Raw genomic sequence first — 23,725 nt, forward strand, 5'->3', positions numbered from 1 at the left:
CAGAACTCTTAATTGTGCTCATGAGGAACCTTTACATAGATCAAGAGGCAGTTGTTCAGACAGAACAAGGGGATACTGATTGGTTTAAAGTCAGGAAAGGTGTGCATCAGTGTTGTATCCTTTTAGTTAGTATTCAATCTGTATGCTGAGCAAATAATCCAAGAAGCTGGACTATATGAAGAAGAACGGGGCATCAGTATTGGAAGAAGACTCATTAACAACCTGTGTTATGCAGATGACACAACCTTGCTTGCTGAAAGTAAAGAGGACTTGAAGCACTTACTAATGAAGATCAGAGACCACAGCCTTCAGTATGGATTGCACATTAACGTAAAGAAAACAAAAATCCTCACAACTGGACCAATGAGCAACATCATGATAAACGGAGAAAAGGTTGAAGTTGTCAAGGATTTCATTTTACTTGGATCCATAATCAACAGCCATGGAAGCAGCAGTCAAGGAATGAATAGATGCATTGCATTGGGTAAATCTCCTGCAAAGGACTTCTTTAAAATATTGAAAAGCAAAGATGTCACCTTGCAGACTAAGGTGCACCTGACCCAAGCCATGGTATTTTCAATCGCATAATTTGCATGTGAAAGCTGGACAATGAATGAGGAAAACCAAAGAAGAACTGACTCCTTCGAATTGTGGTGTTGTTGAAGAATATTGAACATACCACAGACTGCCAAAAGAACGAGCAAATCTTCTTGGAAGAAGTGCAACCAGAATGCTCCTTAGAAGCAAGGATGGCGAGACTGCGTCTTACATACTTTGGACATGTTGTCAGGAGGGATCAGTCCCTGGAGAGGGACATCATCCTTGGCAAAGTACAGGGTCAGTGGAAAAGAGGAAGTCCCTCAGTGAGGTGGATTTACACAGTAGCTGCAACAATGAGCTGAAGGATAACAAAGGTTGTAAGGATGGTGCAGGACTGGGCAGCGTTTTGTTCTGTTGTGCATAGGGTCACTATGAGTCGGAACCGACTTGACAGCACCTAACAACAACAACAATATGTTAATGAGATAGGATTCAATCTACGAGATTAGGTTATGTTTTAGGTCAGTCTCTTTTGAGATATAAAAGAAGCAAGCAGAGACACACGGTAATCTTAAACTACCAAGAATCAAGAGCCAGGAGAATAGCGGGTCCTTTGGACCGAGGGTCCCTGCACTGAGAGGCTCCTCGACCAGGGAAGATTGATGACAAGGACCTTCCCCCAGAGCTGACAGAAAGAGAAAGCCTTTCCTTCGAGCTGGCACCCTGAATTTGGACTTCTAGCCTCCCAGACTGTGAGAGAATAAATTTCTCTTTGTTAAAGCCATCCACTTGTGGTATTTCTGTTATAGCAGCACTACATGACTAAGACAGCTACTAACCAAAAGGTTGGTGATTTGAACCCATTCAGAGGTGCCTTGGAAGAAAGGCCTGGTGATCTGCTTCTGAACGATCACAGCCATGAAAACCCTATGGAATGCAGTTCCACTCTGCAACACTTGGGCTCACCATGAGTCAGAATCAACTGGACAGCAACTGGTTTGCTTTTTTTATGGTGCATTAAAGATGGTTGCAAATTCTTTGCCATTCCTATCATCAAGGGGTGGAATCTCTTTCCACTTGCCTTAAATCTGGGCCAACCTCTGACTTGCTCTGATGGATAGAATGTGATGGAAGTGAGGCTCTATAACCTCCAAGGCTAGGCCTTAAGAGATTTGCAACTCCTGCTTGGAACCGAGCACTAGGCTGTGAGAAGCTCAAGCAGTGTGGAGAGGTCAGGTGGAGGGGCACTGAGTAGGTCCTGTTGACAGCCCACCTGGACTCCCAGCTGACGCTGATGGCCAGCAGAGCTGGGGCGGTGTGAATGAAGGAAAGAATCACCCAGCTCAGCGGAGCCCAGAAGATGCAGGAGGCGAAGGTGCTTCTCTGCAGCAAAGGGCCGTTCCCCAGAGGGTCTTGGCTGAGGGTCCAAATCCCACCCTCGAGGCAGTTAGGAGAATAAGTGCCCCAGTCCCCAGGGAGGATCTGGGCTCCATGGCATCTACTACAGTGATGTATTTGTTTCTCCCCCTGGTCCTGGCTGTGTGTGAGAGAGCCAGGTGGTGCTCAAGTGAGTGCCCCTATCAGGCCCAGCTGCTTTCTGGTGTGAGGGGTGGGGTGGCCCTTTCAGCCTGGGCTGTGTGGGAAAGGGGAGGGGGCTGGGATCTAAGGTTAGCACTGAAGGCGAAAAATCTCATTTAGTCAAAATTACCCTTGGAAGTTTCTTGAGAAGGTTTGGAGACAGTGTGCTCTTTTTCAGTAGGCCCTACCCCACCAGGGACTCCCTCTGGGCGGAGCTAAGTACCAGTTCTCTGAGTGGCAGATGGAATGGTTGGTTTGCATCTTGGAGTTGTAGTGTCAAAAAATAGTAATAATAACATGGGGCCCACCTCAGTGTTGTGAGGAGCCCTGGCAGCGCAGTGGTTAAGAGCTACGGCTACTAACAAAAAGGCGGGCAGTTCGAATCCACCAGGTGCTCCTTGGAAACCCTGTGGGGCAGTTTGACTCTGTCCTATAGGGTCGCTATGAGTCAGAATCAAATGGATGGCAACGATTTTTTGGTTTTCAGTGCTGTGAGGTGGCAACCATGTGACAGGTGTGCGGGCCTAGGTTTCCGCCTCTGACCTCAGGCGCATCACCTAGAAAGGAGGGGCCTGCAGTATGCACACCATCTTCCCCGCCCTGCTTCTTCTCTCTCTTCCCCTCCTTCTCCTCTCTCTCCTCCCTTCCCCCACCCTAGCATGAAAACCTGAACTCTATGTTAAATATGTGGGTAGGATGCAGCCGCACCGAATGGCAGAAAGGCCTTCCATCCAGACATCAGACCCAGACTCTGGGTCTCCTTCCGTCACCTCCTAAGTTGACCTTGGCCAAATCCCTGAGACCTCTCTAGTTTCAGTTTCCTGCCCCCTGGCCTTTGGGTCCCCTGGAGTGTCAGCCCCTTGGAGGGCTTACCACTGTCTTGCTCACCATTGGGTGACTATCACCAAGGGCAGGTCCTGGCCCCGAGCCAGCTCTCCGGAACTTTGATGTACCAATGAATGAATGACTAAATGAGTGAGTGAATGACTCACTCCCAGGGTCCCCTGGGACTGCTGTGGGAAAGCCAGACCGCCGCATGGCACAGGAACAAATGAACCCTCTTCCTTTTTGTGATGGCTCAGATTCAGGGAGGAGGGGTGAAACCCCAGGTGGCTTCTTCTGGCCTGAGCTGAGAAGGGGATGAAGCCCAGAACCAAATCTGTTCTCTCCCCTCCATGTCTGCATGTCCCACGAGGGACGGGAAGCAGGCAAATGCCTGCTCCAGGTGCCTTGGAAGCAGTTCCAGCTCAGAGGTCTTGAATCATCTCCCACCTGGCTTACCTGCCCTCAGGTGCTTCAGGCTGAGGTGAGGCTGGCTGCAGTGTATGCTGGTGGCCACCTCCTGGGTCACTTTAAGGGTCACTGGATGCTTCTAGGTCCCGGATGGAGCAAATGGTTTGCACTCGGCTGCTAACCTAAAGGTTGGTGGTTTGAACCCACCCAGTGGCACCAAGAAAGAAAGACCTGGTGATCTGCTTCCATACACATTACAGCCAAGAACACCCTACGGAGCAGTTCTGCTCTGTAACACTTGGGCTCGCCCCGTGTTGGAACTGACTCAACGGCACTAGGTTTGGATGCTCCTGGCTTGTACAGAGGGCCAGCCTGGGTTGAGCTAGGAGCTGAAGGAGAAAAATCTGCTGTGAGTCCTCCCCTCCCCCACACCCTAGCAGGGAGCATTTCCTCCAAACGGAATTTTTACACACAGCCCCCGAAGAGGGGATCCGTAAACCAGGTTTATTCACCAGCTGAAAGGCGGGAGCGCTGGGCCCCAGGCTTGGACGCTCCAAAGAGTCAGTCAATCGGCACCACGTTTGTTTATTTTCTTTAAGTTTCTGAGCGAATGTATATTTCTGCATGTTTAGAGATTGGCAGCCTTGGAAAATGAAGTTTATTTCTCTACCAGATACACATCACATGAACAGCTGCAGACGGCTTCCCTCCCCTCGTGGCTGGGCTCTCGGCTCTGACCCAGGGGACTGAGAGCTCTGCAGCTGAAGGTGGTCCATCTGTTCACAGGCTCTGCCCTGAGCTGGGCTTGGGGTGGGGCTTGTGAGGGGGAGGGGGATGAGCCTATCCCTGAAAATGTGCTGGACAGAGACCACACCTGGACTGCAGGTGGGGTGGCTTCCCAAGTCCTCTCGGTTGGCCCTCAAGTTACTTCCAAGTCTTCATTTATGTATTCATTCCACAAACCATTGTTGATCTCTCCCAGGCCGTATGCCCAGACCACAGTGATGCAGGGATGACCCACCCAGCCTCTGGGAGACCCTCACCATGAAGGTGAGATAGTCGAGGGGCAGTGTTCCTTCTGGGCCCTGTTTATATAGCTCATAACAAGCCTGCCTGTCTTTTCCATTGCCTCCACAGTGACAGCTGTCCCTCATCCTCCCAGCCCTGTTCCCATCTGTGCTGGGAGGGTTGGTGGGGAGTGAGCTTAAGGACGTTTCCGGGGAAGTGAGCTTAAGGACGTTTCTGGAAATGAGAAGAGGTCAGGATGCTGAAGTGTCTGGAAGTCATCCTAGAGAAGGATGGCTGAGGCCTCCGATCTCCACAAACTCTGCGTGTGGCTAGGGACAGCTTGGTGCTTGAGTGTGTTCTAATTTATTAAATGTGGAGGCCCTGAAAAAGTGGAGTGAGATTCCTGGGCTGCTGACGGAAACTCTCAAACTTTCCCTCCTTGGATTTTAAGGCAGGTCACCATGACAATAATAAATGTGCAAGGCGGTCATCAGCCAGTACCTTGCGTCTTGTATGCAACGTAGACCCCAAAAGAATTATGGCCCCTGCAATGCTAACTTGGCGAGAGTGTTTGGATGTTGTTTTTCTTTCTAGGAAGAGCAGTTCTGGGTCACAAGGCGGATTGTGATCAGACCAGGCTGGGCCGAGAGGAGACAATTTCTTACCTGGAAATGACTCCCCTGAATCTTTGATCCGTGGGTCAGCACCTCGTTTTATCTTCATTTCTCCCTGGCAGAGTCTCCTCTCTGCATTTCCCATAGAAAGGCTCTTCCCTAGCCTGCTGAGCAGCAGAGCTCCATGGATAGCACTGCCTCTCCAGTGGAACAAACTGCTAAGCACTCGGCTACTAACTGAAAGGTTGGTAGTTCGAATCCACCCAAGTTTTCCCATTTGCTTCTAATGGCTGGACATGGCTCACACTATTGCTGCTTAGAGATTTTGATCTCATATATTTCAGTGTGAGCCCAGTTGAGGAGACAGGAAAATAAACACTCAAGCTTTAAAAGTTTCCCATTTTAGGAAATCGCAAACGTGAGCCCTATAGCTGGGGTTCCTGTTGTTGCTTTTAGATGCTGTCGAGTCATAGCAACTGTGTGTACGTACGACAGGGCAAAATGCTGCCCAGTCCTGTGCCACCCTCACAATTGTTGCATGTTTGAGCCCAGCATTGCAGCCACTGTGTTAATCCATCTCGTTGAGGGCCTTCCTCTCTTCCGCTGACCCTGACTTTGCCAAGCACGTTGTCCTTCTCCAGGGTAGCACAAAGAGTTTATGTGCTTGACGCCTTACCAAAAGGTTGGAGGTTCCAGTTCACACAGAAGCACCCTGGAAGAAAAGCCTGGTGATCTACATCTTAAAAACTACAGCCATTGAAAACTCTATGGAGCAAAGTTCTATTCTGATCCACATGGGGTCAACAGAATTGGAGTCAACTCAACAACAATTGCTTGTTGGTTAACCTGCCAATTGGCGGAGCACCACAGGGCATGAGGAGTACGTGAGATGCAGATTTGGAGAGCCCAGGCCTAGCCTGAGTCAGGGGCTGGAGGTGACAGTGATCATCTGTAGGAAGGAGGGACACTTTCCCCAAATCTCCACCCATTCACCTGCTGGCCTGGTTCATGCCCACGGTGACCCAGAGGGTATCTGAGGCTCGACTTGTGTTTGCCAACTGCTATGTTATTACGTGCTAGCCAGGGTCAGCCCTGTGCTAAATGCTCTTCCAGCGTTACCTTGTTTTATCCCCACCACCTCATTACTCCATCTGTGGTGGGCAGAACAAGGTCCCCCAAGATGCTCACACCCTAATCCCCGGAACCCGGGTTATCTTGGATTGTCCAGGTGAGTCTGATCTAATCACGTGAGCACATAAAAGAGAGAACTTTCTGTGGCTGCAGGCAGAGGGGGAGTCAGAGAGACTGAAGTGTGAGAAGGACTCCGCGTGCTGTTGCTGGCTTTGAGGATGAAGGAAAGTTCACTGGGCAACAGAAGGTCTGTCTGCTTCCATCTTGGACATTGTTGTTAGCTACTGTAGAGTTGGCTCTGAGTCGTGGTGACCTCATGTATAGCACAACAAATGTTGCCCAGTCCTGTGCCATCTTCATGATCATTGGATGTTTGGGTCCATTGTTGTGACCATTGTGTCACTCCATCTCATTGAGGGCTTCCCTCATTTTCGCCCACCCTCCATTTACCATCTTGGATAAAAGGTTCCATTTTACCCATTAGCTCCACATAGGCTGACAGAGGCCAGGCAGAAGGGACTCCAGTGGCCACAATGGCCACTGACACAAGCTTTGTTGCCAATCACTCCTGGATCCCACACTAACCCTGGGCAGGAAGGCTGATGGTACACCATTCCTTGGTGACCTGGATGATAATATGGATGGTGGCTGGGATTCCTCCCCAGAGTAGGCACCAGGGGCCAGCTGCCAAGGGTCTACTGTGGTAACGGCCCTGTCTGGCTCAGGGTGAAACTGTTTGGCGCCTTACATGGGTGGGGGCTCATGAAGACTGTCCATTGTGGCAAAACTCTGCCCAGGGAACTGACCACAGCCACACATTTCACTTATACGCTTTATGACCAAACATTACATCATTCCCGACTGTGCAGACTCAACACCACGACTATTACTTCATTCAAGAGAAAACACTGTTTTACCACAGATTATTACGATTATCACCAAATATTCAAATGGCTCTGTCAATACATGAATTAATCACTTTGAAACAGACCCAAGTCAGCCAAAGGGTGGCCCTGGAAGCAGACCCTAGGGAAAGTATTAGTTTCCGGGCTTTTCAGCGTAGGTCCAGGATGGAGGAAGAAGGCAGTTCCCAGTGACTGCTGGGAAGGATGCCCACCTCCCTTCACTTACCCCACCAGCCACGTTGCGTAAGAGGTTTCTACCCAGGCTGGGGTTGCCAGATAAAATACAGGACCGAACCAAACCTATTGTCTTCAAGTTGATTCTGACTCATAGCGACTCTATAGGACAGAGTAGAACTGCCCCATATGGTTTCCAAGGACTGGCTGGTAGATTCGAACTGCCAATCTTTTCATTAGTAACCAAGCTCTTAACCACGGTACCATCAGGGCTCTTGATACAGAACAGCCAGTTAAATCTGAACTTCAGATAAACAACAAATCATTTTTTTAATAGAAGTATGCCCCATACAATGCTTCTCCATACAGTACTTGTCGTTGTTGGTTGCCGTTGATTCTGACTCATAATGATCCCATGTGACTAAAAAATGATTAATAATTTTTCTGAAATTCAAATTTGACCAGGTGTCCTGTATTATTATTATTGTGGACATTTGTAAATCTGGCAACCCTAGCTCAGTGGTATTGCAAAGACAGGGCCCAACACCTGGCCAAAGGTCTTGTCTTATTTGGAGGGATGAGGCTATCAGATGTCTTTATTCCCAACTTGAAGCACATGATGATGTTTACAAAGAAAATGAGTGGGTCCTTCTCTAGTCCACAGAGGACTGGACAAAAGGAAATTTAAAGTGAACAATGCCCATTGCATAAAATGAAGAATCTGCTGATTGTCGAGGTGAGACAATGTTGGAATGAATTTCTCTCGATATTGACAGGACTTTTAGAAGAAAGTGGGCATGTACTTTGCCCTCAACAGCTTAAGGTGCTACTGGAATCAAGACTATCAGAGGTAAGTCTTGGAGATGATTACATCCAATATTCACAGCCTGCAAATGGGGTGTGGAGGCACAGAAAGGCCAAATAATTTGCCCAAGGTCACGCAGCAAAGGAAGTCACAGGAAATAAGGCCAGGGTTAGGAGAGGGCCACAGAGAAGGAGATCCAAACATTGTTAGTCTAGAAACGATAATACCACCTAACACATATTGATCATCAGAAGCCAAGCATTCTATTTGAAGCATTCCATTCAATTTGCACAAAAATCTTGTCGAGCAGGAGTCCCCGGGTTGGGCAAACAGTTAATGCGTTTGGCTACTAACCAAAAGGATGAAGGTTGGCGTCTACCCGGAGGTGCCTCAGTAAAAAGGCTTGGCAATCTGCTTCTGAGAAATCGGCCGTTGAAAACCTTATGGAGCACAGTTCTGCTCTGACTCACATGAAGTCACCAGAAGTCAGAATCAGCTCGATGGCAACTGGTGGGTGAACTGGTGATGATTCGCCATTTTATAGATGAGGATGTGGTAGGAAGCAGCAGAAGTAATGTCCATTTCGGGCAGGTGGACTCCTGGTCTGATGTCCTGTCCCACTGTAGGACAGCCGAGGGTACAACTTATAGACCTACAGGCTAACTCTTGCAGTGTCTTTAAAAAAGGAGTCAACATCTAAAAGTTGGGACAAGTGTCATACTCTGGATGGCCAACTTCTCTTGAAAGCTCAGAAGAATTGGCCCTGTCGGCCAACGTACCAGCCATCCTTGGCCCCATCACTTGCTCGCTCATTCTCGTGCTCCCATACTCAGGGAATCGTGGTAGCACAAGGAAAGTTCACAGGCTCCAAGGTCAGGTCCAAGGTCGGGCTCCCTCCCTCTGAGCTGTATGATCATGAGCACCTCTCAGTGTTTCCATTTCTCAATTTGTAAGACAGGGATCATAGTGGTCTCCACCTCCCAGGTCCTTGTGATTAAAATGTGATCATCCATGATCACAGTTGCCTAGAACGTAGTAAGCAAACAAGAAATGTCAGTCACCAAGCACCTACTGTGTGCCAAGAGGGCAGTTTCCATGGTTCCTGCGAATGGGGAGCCATCGAGTCTCTTGAGTGACATATTGGCTGTGTTTCCCCGCTCTGGGCCTGCTGGCTGGAAGAGAGGAGAGACCATAGGAGACAGCTGCCCTGTAGACCTGCAGGTCCCTACCCAGGTTGTTGCGAGTTGCCTTACAGTCAGTTCTGACTCATGGTGACCTCACGTGTGCAGAGGAGAACTGCACTTGATAGGCTTTTCATGGCTATGACCTTTCAGAAGCAGATCACCAGGTCTTTCTTCCAGGGCATCTCTGGATGGGTTCAAACCACCAACTTTCTGGTTAGCAGCCAAGCACTTAACTGTTTGCATCATCCAGGGACTCCCTAACCAGTCAGGGTCAAGCCGACTCCAACCCATGGCAGTCCCATGCATTTCAGAGGAAAACTGCTCCACAGGACTGTCAGTGGCTGTCGTTTTGGAAGCATATTGCCAGGTCTTTCTTCTAAGATGCTGCTGGGTGCAAACCACCAGTCTTTGGGTTAGTAGCCCAGTGTCCACCCAGGGACTCTCTAACCAGTTGGTGTTGAGTTGATTCTGACTCACGGTGACCCCATCCGTGCAGAGTAAAACTGCTCCGTAGGTTTTCAGTGACTGTGACTTCTCTGAAGCAGATACCAAGCCTGTCTTCCCAGGCGCCTCTGGGCGGGTTCTCACCACTAGCAGAAACTGAGCCCCTGACCGTTTGCACCACCCAGGAACTCCACCCTACCCAGGGCTGATTGGCTTGGGTTGGAGGGAAGCAGGAATTTCCCAGAATGGAGGTGGCAGTGGGAGAGGGAGTGGGCGCAATGGGGCTGGATGCTCAAACAGGGGTACTGAAAGTGGAAGCTCGTTTAAGGGTGGGGGTGCAGAGGGGGTTCCCTAGCTTGTCTGTGGATCCAGGACAGAGATGCTGCTGCAAGCTGGAAGAGTGGGCTGCAGCTGGGGAGTGAGGCCGCGCGGTGGACAGATAACTGGAGGGGGCTTCACGGCAGGCCCGGGGGAAGGGGGGGAAGGCTGTGCCCACTCATTGCCCCTGCAGGACCCCGAGACCAGAGCCACCACTGCCCTAGCTGTCGGGGCAAGACACTCCGGCCCGGCTGTGCATCGGTGAGCACCTGGAGTCCTGGTGCAGACACTATGAGCATTCATCACCTGTACTGCCTGAACTGCTTCGGGGCTGGGGCTGGGGCCGGGGGCGCGCACCTGGTCCGGGCTGGGCCGCCCCTTGTCCCTGCTGCGCGGTCTTGGCCGGCCGCTGCCAGCCTCAGCCACACGGGGGCGCTGGCGTTCGCCGCGCGCCTCCCTGCGCGGAGCTGGAGAACAAAGGAGCCCCCGGGACCGCGGCCTCGGTCACCTGGAGCCACCTGCTTCCCGGGCTGCGGGCGGAGCGCAGGCCAGCATCCGGTCCCTGCGAAGGGGTTAACTTTTGCTCAGCGCTGCTCTTCAAAATCTGTTAAAGAAATCTCACCCCCCGATGGCCTTTCTCCCCAGCCTCGGGACAAAATACAAGAGCACTGGGACTCTAAAAGGCGTCCTGGGTTTGTGGTTTTACGATTTGTGCTGCTCTGTGTTCTGCGTCTCCTTCTCTGAGTTCACCAGGATCCTGACAGCATCGTTTTTCTTCCTTTTGGTTTATTAAAGTGAACTTCTTTTCACATTTGGACGAAGTAGATACACACCCTGGGGAAACAGTGTAACAAACCAAATGCAGAAATCAAGAGCCGAGAGGGGGAAAGACACCGCGAAAAGCAGGTCATTGAGAGGAAAAGTAAATTCCACCGCCGCGAAGTCGATCCTGCCCTAAAATGCCTTTTATTCCCAACTTCTAAATATATGTCAACTGTGTGCAAACCCCTATGCAAATGTGTTTGCTCACACTTACCCAGGCATTATAATTAGGAAACCCCAAAAGAGACTGAGTTACACCCCCAATCAACAAGTATCTAGTGAGGGCCTGTTCTGTACAAACGCAGTTCGATAAACTGCTCACTGCTTGCCAGGCAGCGCCATTAAAAAAAAAAAAAAACTTGCCGTTGAGTCAATTCCAACTCATAGTGGCCCTGTAAGACACAGTAGAACTGCCCATAAGGTTTCCAAGCCTGCGTTTTTTAATCTTTACAGGAGCAGACTGCCACATCTTTCTCCCTCGGAGTGGCTGGTAGGTTCGAACTGCCAACCTTTTGGTTAAAAGCTGAGCCCTTAACCAGTGTACTACCAGGGTTCCTTCTAGACAGTGCCAGGCCCAGAGAATTCAGAGATGGGAGGCACAGGCTGTGCCTTCCTGGGTATTATAATTTAGTGGTCCCCAATTCATCATTTGCCCCAATTGTTCAGGGTCAAATTCCACGGGGATTTCTCTAGGGGCCTGGCCATCTTGGTTCTGCTGGTTTTTCTCTCTCTGGTTCACAGCTCTGTGTTCCCAAGGATTCAAGAATTCGAGAGAGCTATAATCTTCACAGAGAGGAATTGAAGACCTATAGAAACTTCCACCAAGACCAGGGAGCTGCCTCCAGCCGGCCCCAGAGTCAGGAGGTGATGGGCAATCTTTCTTATTCGGTCAAGAGTAAGATTGTATCTGCCAGAGACCAGTCCTGTGTGTATCCCATGCTGCTCTCATTCTGAATGGAGTTCCTGTCCCTAAACTAAGGAAGCCTCTGGTGACAGGAAGGAGATCTCAGAGGAGGAAGGGGTTGAGTTTGACTAGTTTGGAGATGTGGAGGGCAGAGGGTGCTGTCTGGCACAGTCCAATAGACCTTTCTGCAATGGTGAAAATATGTTATGATGTCCGCTGTCCAATACGGTAGTCATTAGCCACATGTGGCCATTAAGCACTTGAAATGTGGCTAGTGCTCCTGGGGAAATGAAGTTTAAATTTTGTCTGATTTTAATTAATCTAAATAGTCACACTGGCCAGGGGCTACCATTTTGGATGATCCAGGTCTAGGCAAACATGGTGGGTGGACTGGAGTGGGGGGCAGAAGGGCACCATGGTTCATTTCTTCCTAAATTGCCCCACACTGGCTAAACCCACATGCATGTTTTATGCACAGTCTGCTGAGAGTCCTTGATGTGGTGGAGGGGGTGGTTATATGGCGGGTAGGGGTGATAGGAGGGGATGGAGTCTTGTTGCCAAGCAATGACGCAGGCCAGGGATTAGATACAGGGTCAACAGCTGGGTTCCTAGACTGTAGTTTCAAAATACTCTAAAGTGGGTGTTGGCTTCCCGTAACACCAGGCACGATCTTCAGTGACGGGTAAATGACAAGTTCACAGCTTCCTTGGACCGTGTCATGGAGGCAGGGAATGGTCAGAGGTGCAGAGAGACAGGCCATAGTAGAAAGATGTATCTTTTAAGCTAGAGGGAGGACACTGCAATTACACAAAAGAGGGTGAAGCCAAAGGTGGGGGTGGGGGCCATCTCAATGACCTCCCCAGAATCACATAGAAAGTGCTTGACAATGTTGGGGGAGGGGGCCCTGGTCTTCTTTGGTGCCCTGGCCCCACGCTGTTTCTACCATAGCACATTGCTCATCAAATACCCTGGGGCTTTGAGCACTGCAGACATTTCATCTGGCTGGCTTGGCAACCAAATAAATTGGCTGATCAATTTTCCTTGATAGGTTCAGACTGGCAGATGCCAGGTTCCAAAGCTAGGAACCTGAGTCATAACCACAGGTAGTTGTGGCACGAGGGGGCAGTGGTGAGGCCAGAGTCCCTAAAGTCCTCCACTGGGGTTTCCCCCAGCTATTTATTATGAAATTATTCAACATTCAGAAAACTTGAAAGAAAAATGCAATGAACACCCGTATACGCACTGCCTATCTGAACAGTTGACATCTGCCATATTTGCTTTATCTAACTTTGTGTTTGTGCCTTTTTTCCCATGAACCATTTGAAAGTAGGTTGCAAACATCAAGATATTTCATCCCTTAATCTTTGGCACAGACCTCCTAAGAACGCAGAAATTGTCCTGCAAAACCAAACTGTCATTACCTTACCTAAAAAAAAAAAAAAAAAGTAAGTTAAAAACAACCCCCTAATATCAGCTACTATCGGGTCCATATTAAAATTTCCCCAGTTACCACTTCTCCCCCAGATTATCTTTTACAGAAATTTCTGCCTTTTTTGAACCAGGATGCAATCAAAATCCCATATTGCCTCTGATTGTTACGGCCCTCCATTGTGTTCTGATTATCCAGTTGCAGATCTTTAAATTCCAAAATCTCAAACGTTAGCCTTAGCAATTCTTAAGAATTTTCCATTTCTATTTATAATATCGTTTATAAGAATCAGTCTATGAACCACAAATGTCGGCCCTTAATTCTTCCCCTATTTTGAAGACTATGCAAATTTAGCGGCTGAAAATGTGACAAAAGGGGTCTAACGATCTTATGCACCTGAACTTGAAGGTTCTTTGAAACATTAACTGCAATAATGACTCTAACTTGCTCTTCTTGGAGCACTTGAGGAAACAGAAATGGGCTGGGTAAATTTTGGGAGGGATATTAATATTTTGGGAGTCAATGAATTCTACTCAGTTCCATACTGAGCTGAATAATTTAGAAAGTGTGGAATCCCTTGGCATGGGTGAGAGGGGTCAGCTTGCCCTGGTGGCCACTGGGATAAACCCCAGCTGGTCAGGAGAGCAGAATTTTGGGTCTCCCTGCCATTAACCAGCGGGGCGTCCTTGGGCCTGTCACATCCCCTGTGTGTGCCCGAAAATGTGGGGATCAAACTCCATGGGGTCTTTAGGCTTTAATATTCGCTTCCTCACCTTTGGGCCCAATTGTCTCAGGAAGGCCTACCTGTGACAGTCAGAACACCTGGAAATCCATTAAACCTCATCACAGGGCATAATGGCATTTTTTATTCAGATGCTACCCATGGATTTGCAGAAACTCTTTGACACTAATTGTGCTCACGAGTGTGAAACATGCAAAGCTACACAGTATCCCCTCCTCTGCCTCCATCGCCACCCCAGGGACTGCCACTGGGAAGGGCAACAGAGGGAACCGAGGAGCACTGCAATGCTTTCCATTTCAAGCCATTTGTAGGACTCAGATGGCCTGCCCAGGACATGTGTCATCATTTCATCGCAGTTGAGTCTTGGGTAGGCACCGCCAGGCCTTTTGATGGGGGAGCTGTGGAATTTAGCAGCCAAAATGACTCAAGGATATGTTAAACCCAAGCCCGTATTAATACTCAGGTATTGTGGTGCTAAGGAGCCCTGGTGGCATGGTGGTTAAAGCGCTTGGCTGCTAACTGAAAAGTCAGAGGTTCGCACCCAACAGTTACTCCGCGGGAGTAAAATGCGGCAGTCTGCTTCTGTAAAGGTTACAGCCTTGGAAACCCTACGTGGCAGCTCTACTCTGTCCTGTAGGGTTGCCATGAGTCGGAATCAACTTGACGGCCATTTTTTTTTTTTCTAGATTGTGGCTCTACAGGTTAAGCTATTTCCTTTAACCCTCCCAATAGTCCTAGGAGGGTTCTCCACGAGTCAGAACTGACTGGCAGGCACACGGTGACAACAATAACAATAATCATAAGTAACGCTTACATAGCTAGCAATTCCCATGTGCCAGGCACTGTTCTGCTTGTCACCTCCTAAGGCATTTAATCCTTTTAGTAATCCTATGTCATTTACCAGGATCCCTGGTGGCGCAGTGGTTAGGCACTCGGCTGCTAACTGAAAGGTCCGCCATTCGAACCCATCAACCACTCTGTGGAGGAAAGATGTGGCAGTCTGTTTAAACAAAGGTTTACAGCCTTAGAAACACTATGGGGCAGTTCTACTCTGCCCTGCAGGGTCACTATGACCTCGAATTGACGGAACAGCAATGGGTTTTTAATGCAATTTATCAGTATCAGTTGCTGGGGAGTCAGTTCCAATGTGTGGCTACCCCTTGTGTGTCAGAGTAGAACTGTGCTCCGTAGGGTTTTCAATAGCTGTGACCTTTCAGAAGAAGAGTGCCAGGCCTTTCTTCTGAAGTGCCTCTGGGCAGACTTGAACCTTCGGCCTTTCCGTTAGCAGCAGAGCAATCACATTGACCGTGTGCACCACCCAGGTTGATCCCCCTGTGAGATAGCTGCCATTCTTTTGATCAATTTGCAGACAAGAAAACAGAAGACTCAGAGATCGTAACTTGCCCAAAGTCACACAGCTATTGAGTGACCAGATCCACAACTTGACTGTGGAATCAAAGCCTTGTATCCCCTCAATTTAGGGTAGCAATGCTCCCTCACCTGAAGGTGAGGAGATACTTCCAGAAGGACTTTCTCTCCAGGTAAGTCTCAGCTTTGAAATTCAGGCCCAATTCTAAGTTCAGAATCATTGGTGAGGTTCAGTGGTGGATCCATGATTTTGCTTCCGTTAAATGCCACAGGCTCCCTGAAAATGGGTGCTTGCTGTCTGGGGATTTGGCCTCTCCCCTCACCTCCAGGAGTAAGTACTCTTAGCATGGTCCTTAGACTATTCAGTACTCATTCCTACTGCTTTGTCTATGCTATGCACGTTATTGACCTTTTCCTGACCTAACTTTTCTGTAGGGCGAAGGAACAGCCACCCATCCAAAAAACATATTATGAAAAGAAAAATCCCAAATCTTTGAAGAAGAAAGGCCTGTGGCAGTGAAGGTCTCCACCCCTTCCTCTTTTCTCTTCCCATAACCAATGGGCTTGAAGCACAATTTGTTTCTAGAAACTTCTGGGGCATCGGAGTTCTAGTGTCCTCATTTTTCTTCCTTCCCATTGATGTATCATTACTAGAGTGAAAAAAAAAAAGGGCGTCTCGAGGGCTTTTTGGGGGGGGGAAAAAAAGAGTGCCTACTGAAGACATTTTGTAAAGGGGGGAAAATTGGGAAGAAAAGAAGCCTCAGTAGGGGGTGGAGGGCAGTGAATGTGGCCTTGTCTGATGGTTCTTTCAGCTGAAACCTGGTGCTGGCGCTCCTTGTTCAGTTCAAACTGTCACCTTTAGTTCTTGATGGCTTTTCTGCCCTCGTCCCTGAACCTCAACAGATTGGGGCTTATTTACCTATTCACACTCCGCCGTGGTAGCTCATTAATAGGCTTATTAGCAACACCATTCATGGGAGGCCATTGACAAAAGGGGCTCCAGCCACTCAAGAGGGAAGAGAAAAAACTGTAAAGAGATTATTTTCTCATTCAGAAGCCTCGCTGGTGTGAAAGCTTTCCTAGACCCTCTGAGGTCACTTGAAGTCTAAATTTGATGACAGAATTGATTAAAAAAAAAAAATAGTAATAAAACATTCCAAACATGCTTCTACTTTTCTCAAAACTGAAGCGTTTGCTGCAGTGGGCTTGTGGCTTCACTCACTTAAAAAGGAGCACTCTTGAGGGAATAAGGGGCTTTTGATGGATGGGTGTCTTTTCATCCCTATGAAGAATAAATTCTGGAAACTGCGTCTGGATGTTAAAGAAGGTGTTCTTATTTGTTATTTTCAGCGGAAGGCTTCCTTCCCATTCAGAGAACATAAAGCTATTGATGAATGAGAGATACGGACTTGGGTTTCCTGCACCATTAATTTATGTGAGAATGTGTGAACAGCATTTTCGGTGGCTGATGGATACCGTACAGGATGAGACAGGAATCTGCCCTGAGACACTCGGGTTTCCCATTGGTGGGGAACATAAAGATGTAAGTGACGACCTCCCAGCAGACTGACATTCAGAGGTGACCCTAGGTCTGAGAGCTTGAAAACATTTTGGTATGGACAGAACAATCTAGATGGGAATGACTGGCTGAGGGACACCTGGCTGAGGCGTCATTGAATTCAAAGATTCAGGGACTGATCCAGGTTAGAGGACTTGATTAAAAGCATATCCGTCTGGGGCAGTTCTACTCTGTCCTATAGGGTCGCTATGAGTCGGAATCGACTCGACGGCAGCGGGTTTTTTGTTTCCTCCCTCTCAGCAATGGGCTGATAATTCCGTCTGAGACTCAGACTCTAGTTTTTGCTGCCAAATTTCCAAAGTATAATTTCAGAGCTGTTTGCCTCAATCAGTGGTTAAGAGCTCTGCCTGCTAACCAAAAAGTCGGCAGTTCGAATCTACCAGTCACTCCTTGGATACCCTACAGGGCAGTTCTACTCTATAGGGTTGCTATGAGTTGGAATCGCCTCACATGGCCATGGGTTTAGTTTTTGGTTTTGCCTGAATCATTTAATGGATTTGCACTCTTTCCTGGCTTTTAAGTAATTTGTATGAAAGGTTTCTACGATGTATTGCAAATAAAAAAAGATTTCCTAATAAGGTGGCACCTTGGAAAAATATTTTCATAAATGTTGCGAAGAATACAGTGTTCAGGAACTACGTGCAACTCTGTTTCTAAATGCAGGCAAAGTCGGTTTTCCGGGTCAGCGTGGCACTCACTGCTCCGTTTGTCTGTCTTTAGGCCTCAGAAGCCTTCTTAAGTCACTTCTTGGTTTAACGACCTTTCCTAAAGAAAGATAATTAAGTTTTTTTATCTGTATTGCCTTGAACTTAGGCAGACTGCCTAGGAGCTGGCTAAGTGAGGAGGGAGAAAAAGTACAGTAAAAAAGAAATGAGCCTGTGGACACAGCTTAGTGAAAAAGGTAGACTGGAAATAGGAACTTGAAAGCGTATCAGATACAACTCCCTGGTTTTGCAGTCAGAGAATCTAAGATCCACAGAAAAGAACTGATTTTCTGAAGGTCCAAAAGCTATTTGTGGCAGAGTTGACTTTTTAGAATTTTAAAAATGTTTTAGTAACCCAAATATACATTACGAAACAATTTGTTGTTGTTGCAGTTTTTCACTTTTTTAAAAAGGGCCACGTTCAAAGTCAGCTCTGCCTGGAACCAGCTGTGTGACCCTGGGCAAATTACTTAACCTCTCTGATGTTCAGTTTCCTTTCCAGAAATTGGGAATATTGCTCTGCAGAGGGGTTGTGCCGATGAAATAGAATAACTTATTCAGAACTCCTGGCACATGGTGGGGCCTCCATAAAATATTAGGTTTTCCCCCTCACTTCTATGGTATTGAAGTCCAGGGGAAAAAAAAAAAAGCAACCCCCTACAAAATTTCCAAGTTGTCTCACCTTCTTCAAAAGTTTCATTTGCATTAAATTTCTCCTCCCAATAGCACGCCTACGCATTTCAAAGTTCCTTTAAGGGTAGAGCAGGTAATCTGTGATTTGTTTTCTGACTTGAAACAAAACAACGTCACCCAGGCACCTAGTAAAACGTTGGTCAGTTGACCTCCCAAGGGAAGGGAAGGAGGCGGTGGCGCAGGTTGGGGGAGACCGGCCTTGTTACTGGAGGATAGAGTTGCATCTCCCCGTCCAGATCGCGCCCGGGCCCCTTGCCTGCCCGGCCGGGGTCTCCGGGCCGCTCCAAGGCGTCGGGGGCCGCTCAGGGCTCGGCGCGGCCCCAGTGCGCCGCGCTGATTGGCAGAGCGGGCGCCGCCGTCCAGGAAACGGCTCGGGTTTCAGCGGGGGCGTGACCCGCCGGAGGAGGCGGTGGCGCGGGCGGCGGCGGCGGTGGAGAGCGCAGAGCGCCGCGGAGAGCTGAGCGGCGGCGGGTGCGGAGCGCGGAGCGCGGAGCGCGGAGCGGGCGGCGGCCGCACAAAGCTCGGGGCCGCGGGGCTGCATGCGGCGGACCCGGCCTGGCGCCGCAACTCCTCTCCAGGCCGGCGGGGCCCGGAGGCCGCAGCTCCCGTGCGCGCTCTCCCCTCTCGCAAGTGGCGAGCAAAGTTTGGTGGCGGAGACGCCGAGCCGGAGTCCTTTCTTCCTCTCGCTCCCCAAACCCGAGCGCAGCCGCGGGCGTCATGCCCGCGCTACTCCGCAGCCCCGGGTGCGCGTGAAGCCCAAGCCCCTGCACTGCCAAGGATCCAAGGACGACACTCGGCTGGAGTTTCCACCGAGGGACCCCAGAGCTCGGCGCTCCCTCCATCCCTACCCACGCCGGCCGCGGGGACAGGACCGATCGCGGAGCCGCGTTGCCATTCAAGGTAATCGCTGAGCGGGACAGAGCGGGACGCCTCGCCAGCGGGACAGGGGCGTCGTGGGGGCCCGGGACGCCGGGCCACTGACCTCTGGGGGAAGGCGCGGGAGAATGCCACTGGGAAGAGGGCCCCTGGCCTCCCTCTTGCTGCTTAGGTGATGGGGAAGGTGGGTGCGTGCTCGCGGCTGGCGTTTGGGAAGTCCTGCCTCCACCACCCCCGTCCAGATGCTCACATCTGCCTCTTGGGTTGACACCCCCTCTCCGTCAAATTCCGCTGGCTCAGCCCACCGTTCCTCCGACCCCTGAGCGGGTGGGCGGCGGGGCTGGTTGCTGGTGGCACAGCCCCGCAGGCGGGGCGCCCTGCGGGGCACCTTTGGGGTGCTTCATCCCTGGGCCTGGGGAGCGCCCGTCCCATTCCATCTAAGCTCCGTCGGTGGACCCTTACCCGGGAGGGAGCCGCTGGGGTGGGACCGCCGACATCCCGGTTGCCATCCTCTAGTGATGGCGATGCCGGGTGGGGGGCATCTTTGGGGAGGAGCACTGTTCGGGTTCCCAGATTTCGGAGTACGCCTCCGCCGCCGGCGCTGCAGCCCGGGCAGGCGGCGAGGGCTGGAGGGAGCGCGGCGCCCGGGGCTAGGGGGCGGGCTGCACCGACTTTTCCCGGCTCGCCCGCCCTGCAGCCGCTCGCAGATGTCGAAAGCGCCGGCGAGTTCTGACTTGCGCGCTCATTCTTCCAGAGGCGGGGCTCGCTGGGGAGCCGGCCGCGGGCTCTGCGAGGCGCCGGCCCGACCACTGCGGCCCGCGGGCCGAGCGCAGGCTGCGCTCTGCGGAACGGAGCCGGCCCGGGCGGACAAGCCACCGCGCCCCGCTCAGACTGCCCGCTCGCAAACTCCTCCAGCCCATCCTTCTTGCCCGATTCAATGAACCTACTCTTCCCGGCGAACCTGCTTTCAAACTCGGGGCACCCATTATGTGTTTGGTGTGAAATGCTATCAACATTTAAAACCCCATTGTCCCCCTGGTCCCAAATCCCTGTAAATCTTCCACCGGTCTCGACTCATTTTCATCTGAAAAGCCTGTTTAGTTTGAATAGAAAAGCAATCAGGCGCCCCTCTCCCAGGAATGTCAATTAAAATGCAGATTTTTTCAGCTTTTTAGCGCGGAGGACTGGGAAGAAAAACGGGATATTCTAGCAAATTGATGAAAGAAATGCTACCATGAAGTGGGGTGGTGATGGTGAGGAGTACCCTCAAACTGCCCTCAAGATCTCGGTGGCTTGCAAGTGTTCACAGGGCGGGGACTGTTGTCCTGAGTCCACCCGTATTTATTTTTTGCGATTTCAGTGTGTTGAGGAATTTTCCTCCCGGACTTGACACCTTGGCTCCTGCCCTACTCAGCTCTGGGGTGTAGGGGGAGCAGTAAGGAGGCTTTGAGCCGGGAGGTGCGTGTGCCCCTTGGGGCAGCGGGGCATCCCCAACCTGGTGGAGCAGTGTCGACTTTCTAGATGTGAAATCTACCCAGGAGCCAAGCACCCAAGAGCCCAGTGTGGGTGACCAGCAGTGGACAGAAGGGCCAGTCCACTAAGCCGGGCCCTGGCATTGGCCGTCCTTCTTGGAGGGCAGGGGTTTGGGACTGTTGTGGGAAGTTTGGGAGCTGAGCGCTGGCCTGGGGACTACTCCCGTGGTTCCTTTCTCCCCAGTGGTCTCTTTGCCTGTCTTTGGGGCCGGCTCGTGCTGAGGGGAGAATCGACCGGGAGAGCGGGTGGCCGCGAAGACCCATCCGTCAGAGGGAGAGTGACAACTCCTCCCGCGTGCAGGCTGAGAAGACAGTTCCCTTTCAAGGGGAAAAATAAACACGCCGGGGCTTTCACTGGGGCTCAGGCTCCAGGAAGGATTATGGTATTGTAGGCAGGAAACTGGATTGTGGCCGCCAGCGGCGTGCTGGGCCTGTGTTCCCAACTCCGAGCTCGGGACCTAATTATCCCGCGTAGGGGGCCGCTCTGTATTTTTGTCCACTCGGGTGCGGAGCTGCTCGGACCTGCCGCCCCAGGCCGCCACTTTGTCGGGATTTGGGGAGGGGGCTCCTGTGGGGCCTGGACCTGGAACTGCGGAAGTGCAGGGTTCTGGTGGAAACATGGGCTGAGTGAATGGCTTTAGGTTTGGTGGAGGGCACTGCCAACCTTTCCCTGCCCAGAGCTAAGGAGACTTCTCGGAGGGAGGGGCAGATGGGCAAGGCGGCTGGGGGAGCAACCGGAGCGCGGGCTCCTGTTAGGAGTCAAGAGTGTGGACAAACTTGTGTGAGAGGCAGAACATTCCCATGCGTTCTGGACTTGCTTAGTAAATCATTGAGTGTTTGTGTGCCTGCCTCCCACGTGCATGTAGGAATAGATGCAGAGTTATCTTTGGAGGCCTTAACTTTAAGAGGAAAAATGCTAGGGGAAAAAAATGTCAAGTAACCTGAAAATAGGCATGCGTGCGCTTTTCTTGCTTTTCTGTGAATTGTGGTTTCACTGTGTGCTTCTTAGAAACTGAGATTTTCTGTATTTGTCCTTTGAAAATGGTGCCGGGTCTTCTTTGCCCTCAACTATTTTCACCCTCAAAAAACCCAAAACCCCTTGCCAACAAGTAGATTCCAACTAATAGCGACCCTATAGGGCAGAGGAGAACTGCCCCATAGGGTCTCCAAGGGGCAGCTGGTGGATTTGAACTGGCAACATTTTGGTTAGCAGATGAGCTCTTAACCACTACGCCACCAGGTTTTCATCCTTGGTAAAGGCTAAACAGAGCTGTTTTCATCATAGAGTTTTGGGAATCCACTGGAGTGTTGAAATCCAGTGTCATAACTTGTAACAAGCATCAAACATTTGAACCTTGTTGTTGTTAGGTGCCATCGAGCTGATTTTTGACTCATAGCGACCCCATGTGATAGAGTAAAACTGCCCCGTAGGGTTTCCTATGCTGTAATCTTTACACGAGCAGACTGCCAGGTCGTTCTTCCTAGGAGCCACTACGTGAGTTCCATCCGGCAGCCTTTTAATTAGCGGTTGAGCACTTAACCGATTTGCCACCAGGGCTCCTTATTTAGGCATTTAGAGATTTTATATTTAAGGCCCAATCTTATAAAATGTGGTTCACAGAATCTGAAGTCTGGGTTAATGCGCCCTTCTTGGTGATTGCCTTAATCAAATTCTGTTCATTTTGATGATACACTTAATAATTGGATGAATTTAAAGTTATTTAGAATATTTTACACTTTGAAAATCATCTTTGCTTTTAAAACGTTAGGATCACGTGGGTGGGAACGGGATAGTAAGTTGAGCGCCCCCTTGTAACTTCTGAAATTTCAGCCAGTAGTGAACACATTGAAACTTATTGGCCCAATCACATACCATGCCAATGATTTGCATATGATCCTCATCGTTAGTAATAGATACCAGCGTTATTCACCTAGAAACCCAAGTTTGCATCTCCTCAGTTTCTTACCCACCTTCTGTAGGTTGAAGACATTTCCTAGACCTGGGTTACGTGGAAGGGGGTTTAGGTTTCCAGCCCCATTTTTGCTTAGCTGATGGGAACGTAGCACGGTTCCGTTTGTCTTTTCTAAGTGGCTGTTTGGCAAAAGATTGAAATACAGTCCTCCATTTGAAAATGAATCCTGACAAGTGTAAACCGGTGGGAGTTTTCTGTAGCTTTCCTGGGAAGATTGTTTCTTTGCTGGCCTCCTTTCTGCCTGAGACCTTCAGGGAGAGTGGACAGACCTCTTTGCTGCAGCCCAGCAGGAATATGGGGCTGAAAGCAGACACCCGCCCCAGTCAGCTTTCTAAAGCTTGGTTGGACTAAGAGAAGGTAAGGAGGTTGGTGATGCCATCCTGAGCATTTTGAGCTCGCTTTTGTGGTTGCCCTTGGAACTAAGATCGTGTTCCTTCTGTTTTTCGGGGCAGTAGAGGTGTGAGCTGACAGTGGGAGAGGGCACACTTTGCCTTACTGAAGTGGTCGCACGGATCCGTGTCCTGTAACTACTCCTCTATGTGTGTCTCCTAAAAGTCTGCTTTTGAAAAGATTAGCCTAACATGTTTTGTAGACAGTCTTGTGGAAATACCTGGGAGCCCAAGGTGAGGATGGAAGCATTTGTGGACGATGGAAAATAATTCTGTTTTCACATCTTTGAGAGGCTAAACAGCGGTTTTGTCCCACTTGGGTTTGAGTGGACTGGCACTGACTCGCCGAATCTCTCTCCTCTAGCGGCTGCAGCAGCTCCTGGTTCCTGAGCCCACCGCAGGCTGAAGGCATTGCAGGCAGTCCATGCTCGTAGTGGAAGTGTGCAGATGGGATTAACGTCCACATGGAGATATGGAAGAGGACTGGGCATTGGCACCGTAACCATGGTCAGCTGGGCTCGCTTCATCTGCCTGGTCGTGGTCACCATGGCAACCTTGTCCCTGGCCCGGCCCTCATTCAGTTTAGTCGAGGATACCACATTAGAGCCAGAAGGTAAGTGACTGTTTCATCCCACTTGCAGGGTACCGAGTTTGTCTGGGGATTTGTCTGTGGAAGCGGCACTTAGGGTCAGGCCTGTTTTAGAATCAGCTGCCCTTGCATTGTAAACAAGTCCTCTGAGGGCAGTTGAGAGCAGTCGCTTTGGTTCTCCCAAGTCAGAG

At 50.1% G+C, this 23,725-nt stretch overlaps 1 protein-coding gene across 7 annotated transcripts in view; it reads left to right on the forward strand.

Moving 5' to 3' along the window:
• Positions 1 to 18,720: 18,720 nt before the first annotated feature.
• Positions 18,721 to 23,725, forward strand: part of FGFR2 (fibroblast growth factor receptor 2) — a 118,874-nt gene continuing 113,869 nt past the window's right edge. For 4 of the 7 annotated variants that reach the window (XM_064269222.1, XM_064269226.1, XM_064269225.1 and 1 more), the window contains exons 1-2: positions 18,723 to 19,075; positions 23,310 to 23,558. In XM_064269222.1, the coding sequence (XP_064125292.1) occupies positions 23,393 to 23,558 (166 nt within the window). In that variant the 5' untranslated portion in view covers positions 18,723 to 19,075; positions 23,310 to 23,392. Of the gene's footprint in view, positions 19,076 to 23,309; positions 23,559 to 23,725 lie in introns of all 7 variants that reach the window. The other 3 variants (XM_064269221.1, XM_064269224.1, XM_064269223.1) reach the window with 2 other exon arrangements.

This window comes from Loxodonta africana, chromosome 16, assembly GCF_030014295.1.
Source record: "Loxodonta africana isolate mLoxAfr1 chromosome 16, mLoxAfr1.hap2, whole genome shotgun sequence".
In the NCBI taxonomy this organism is placed as follows: Eukaryota; Metazoa; Chordata; class Mammalia; order Proboscidea; family Elephantidae; genus Loxodonta; species Loxodonta africana.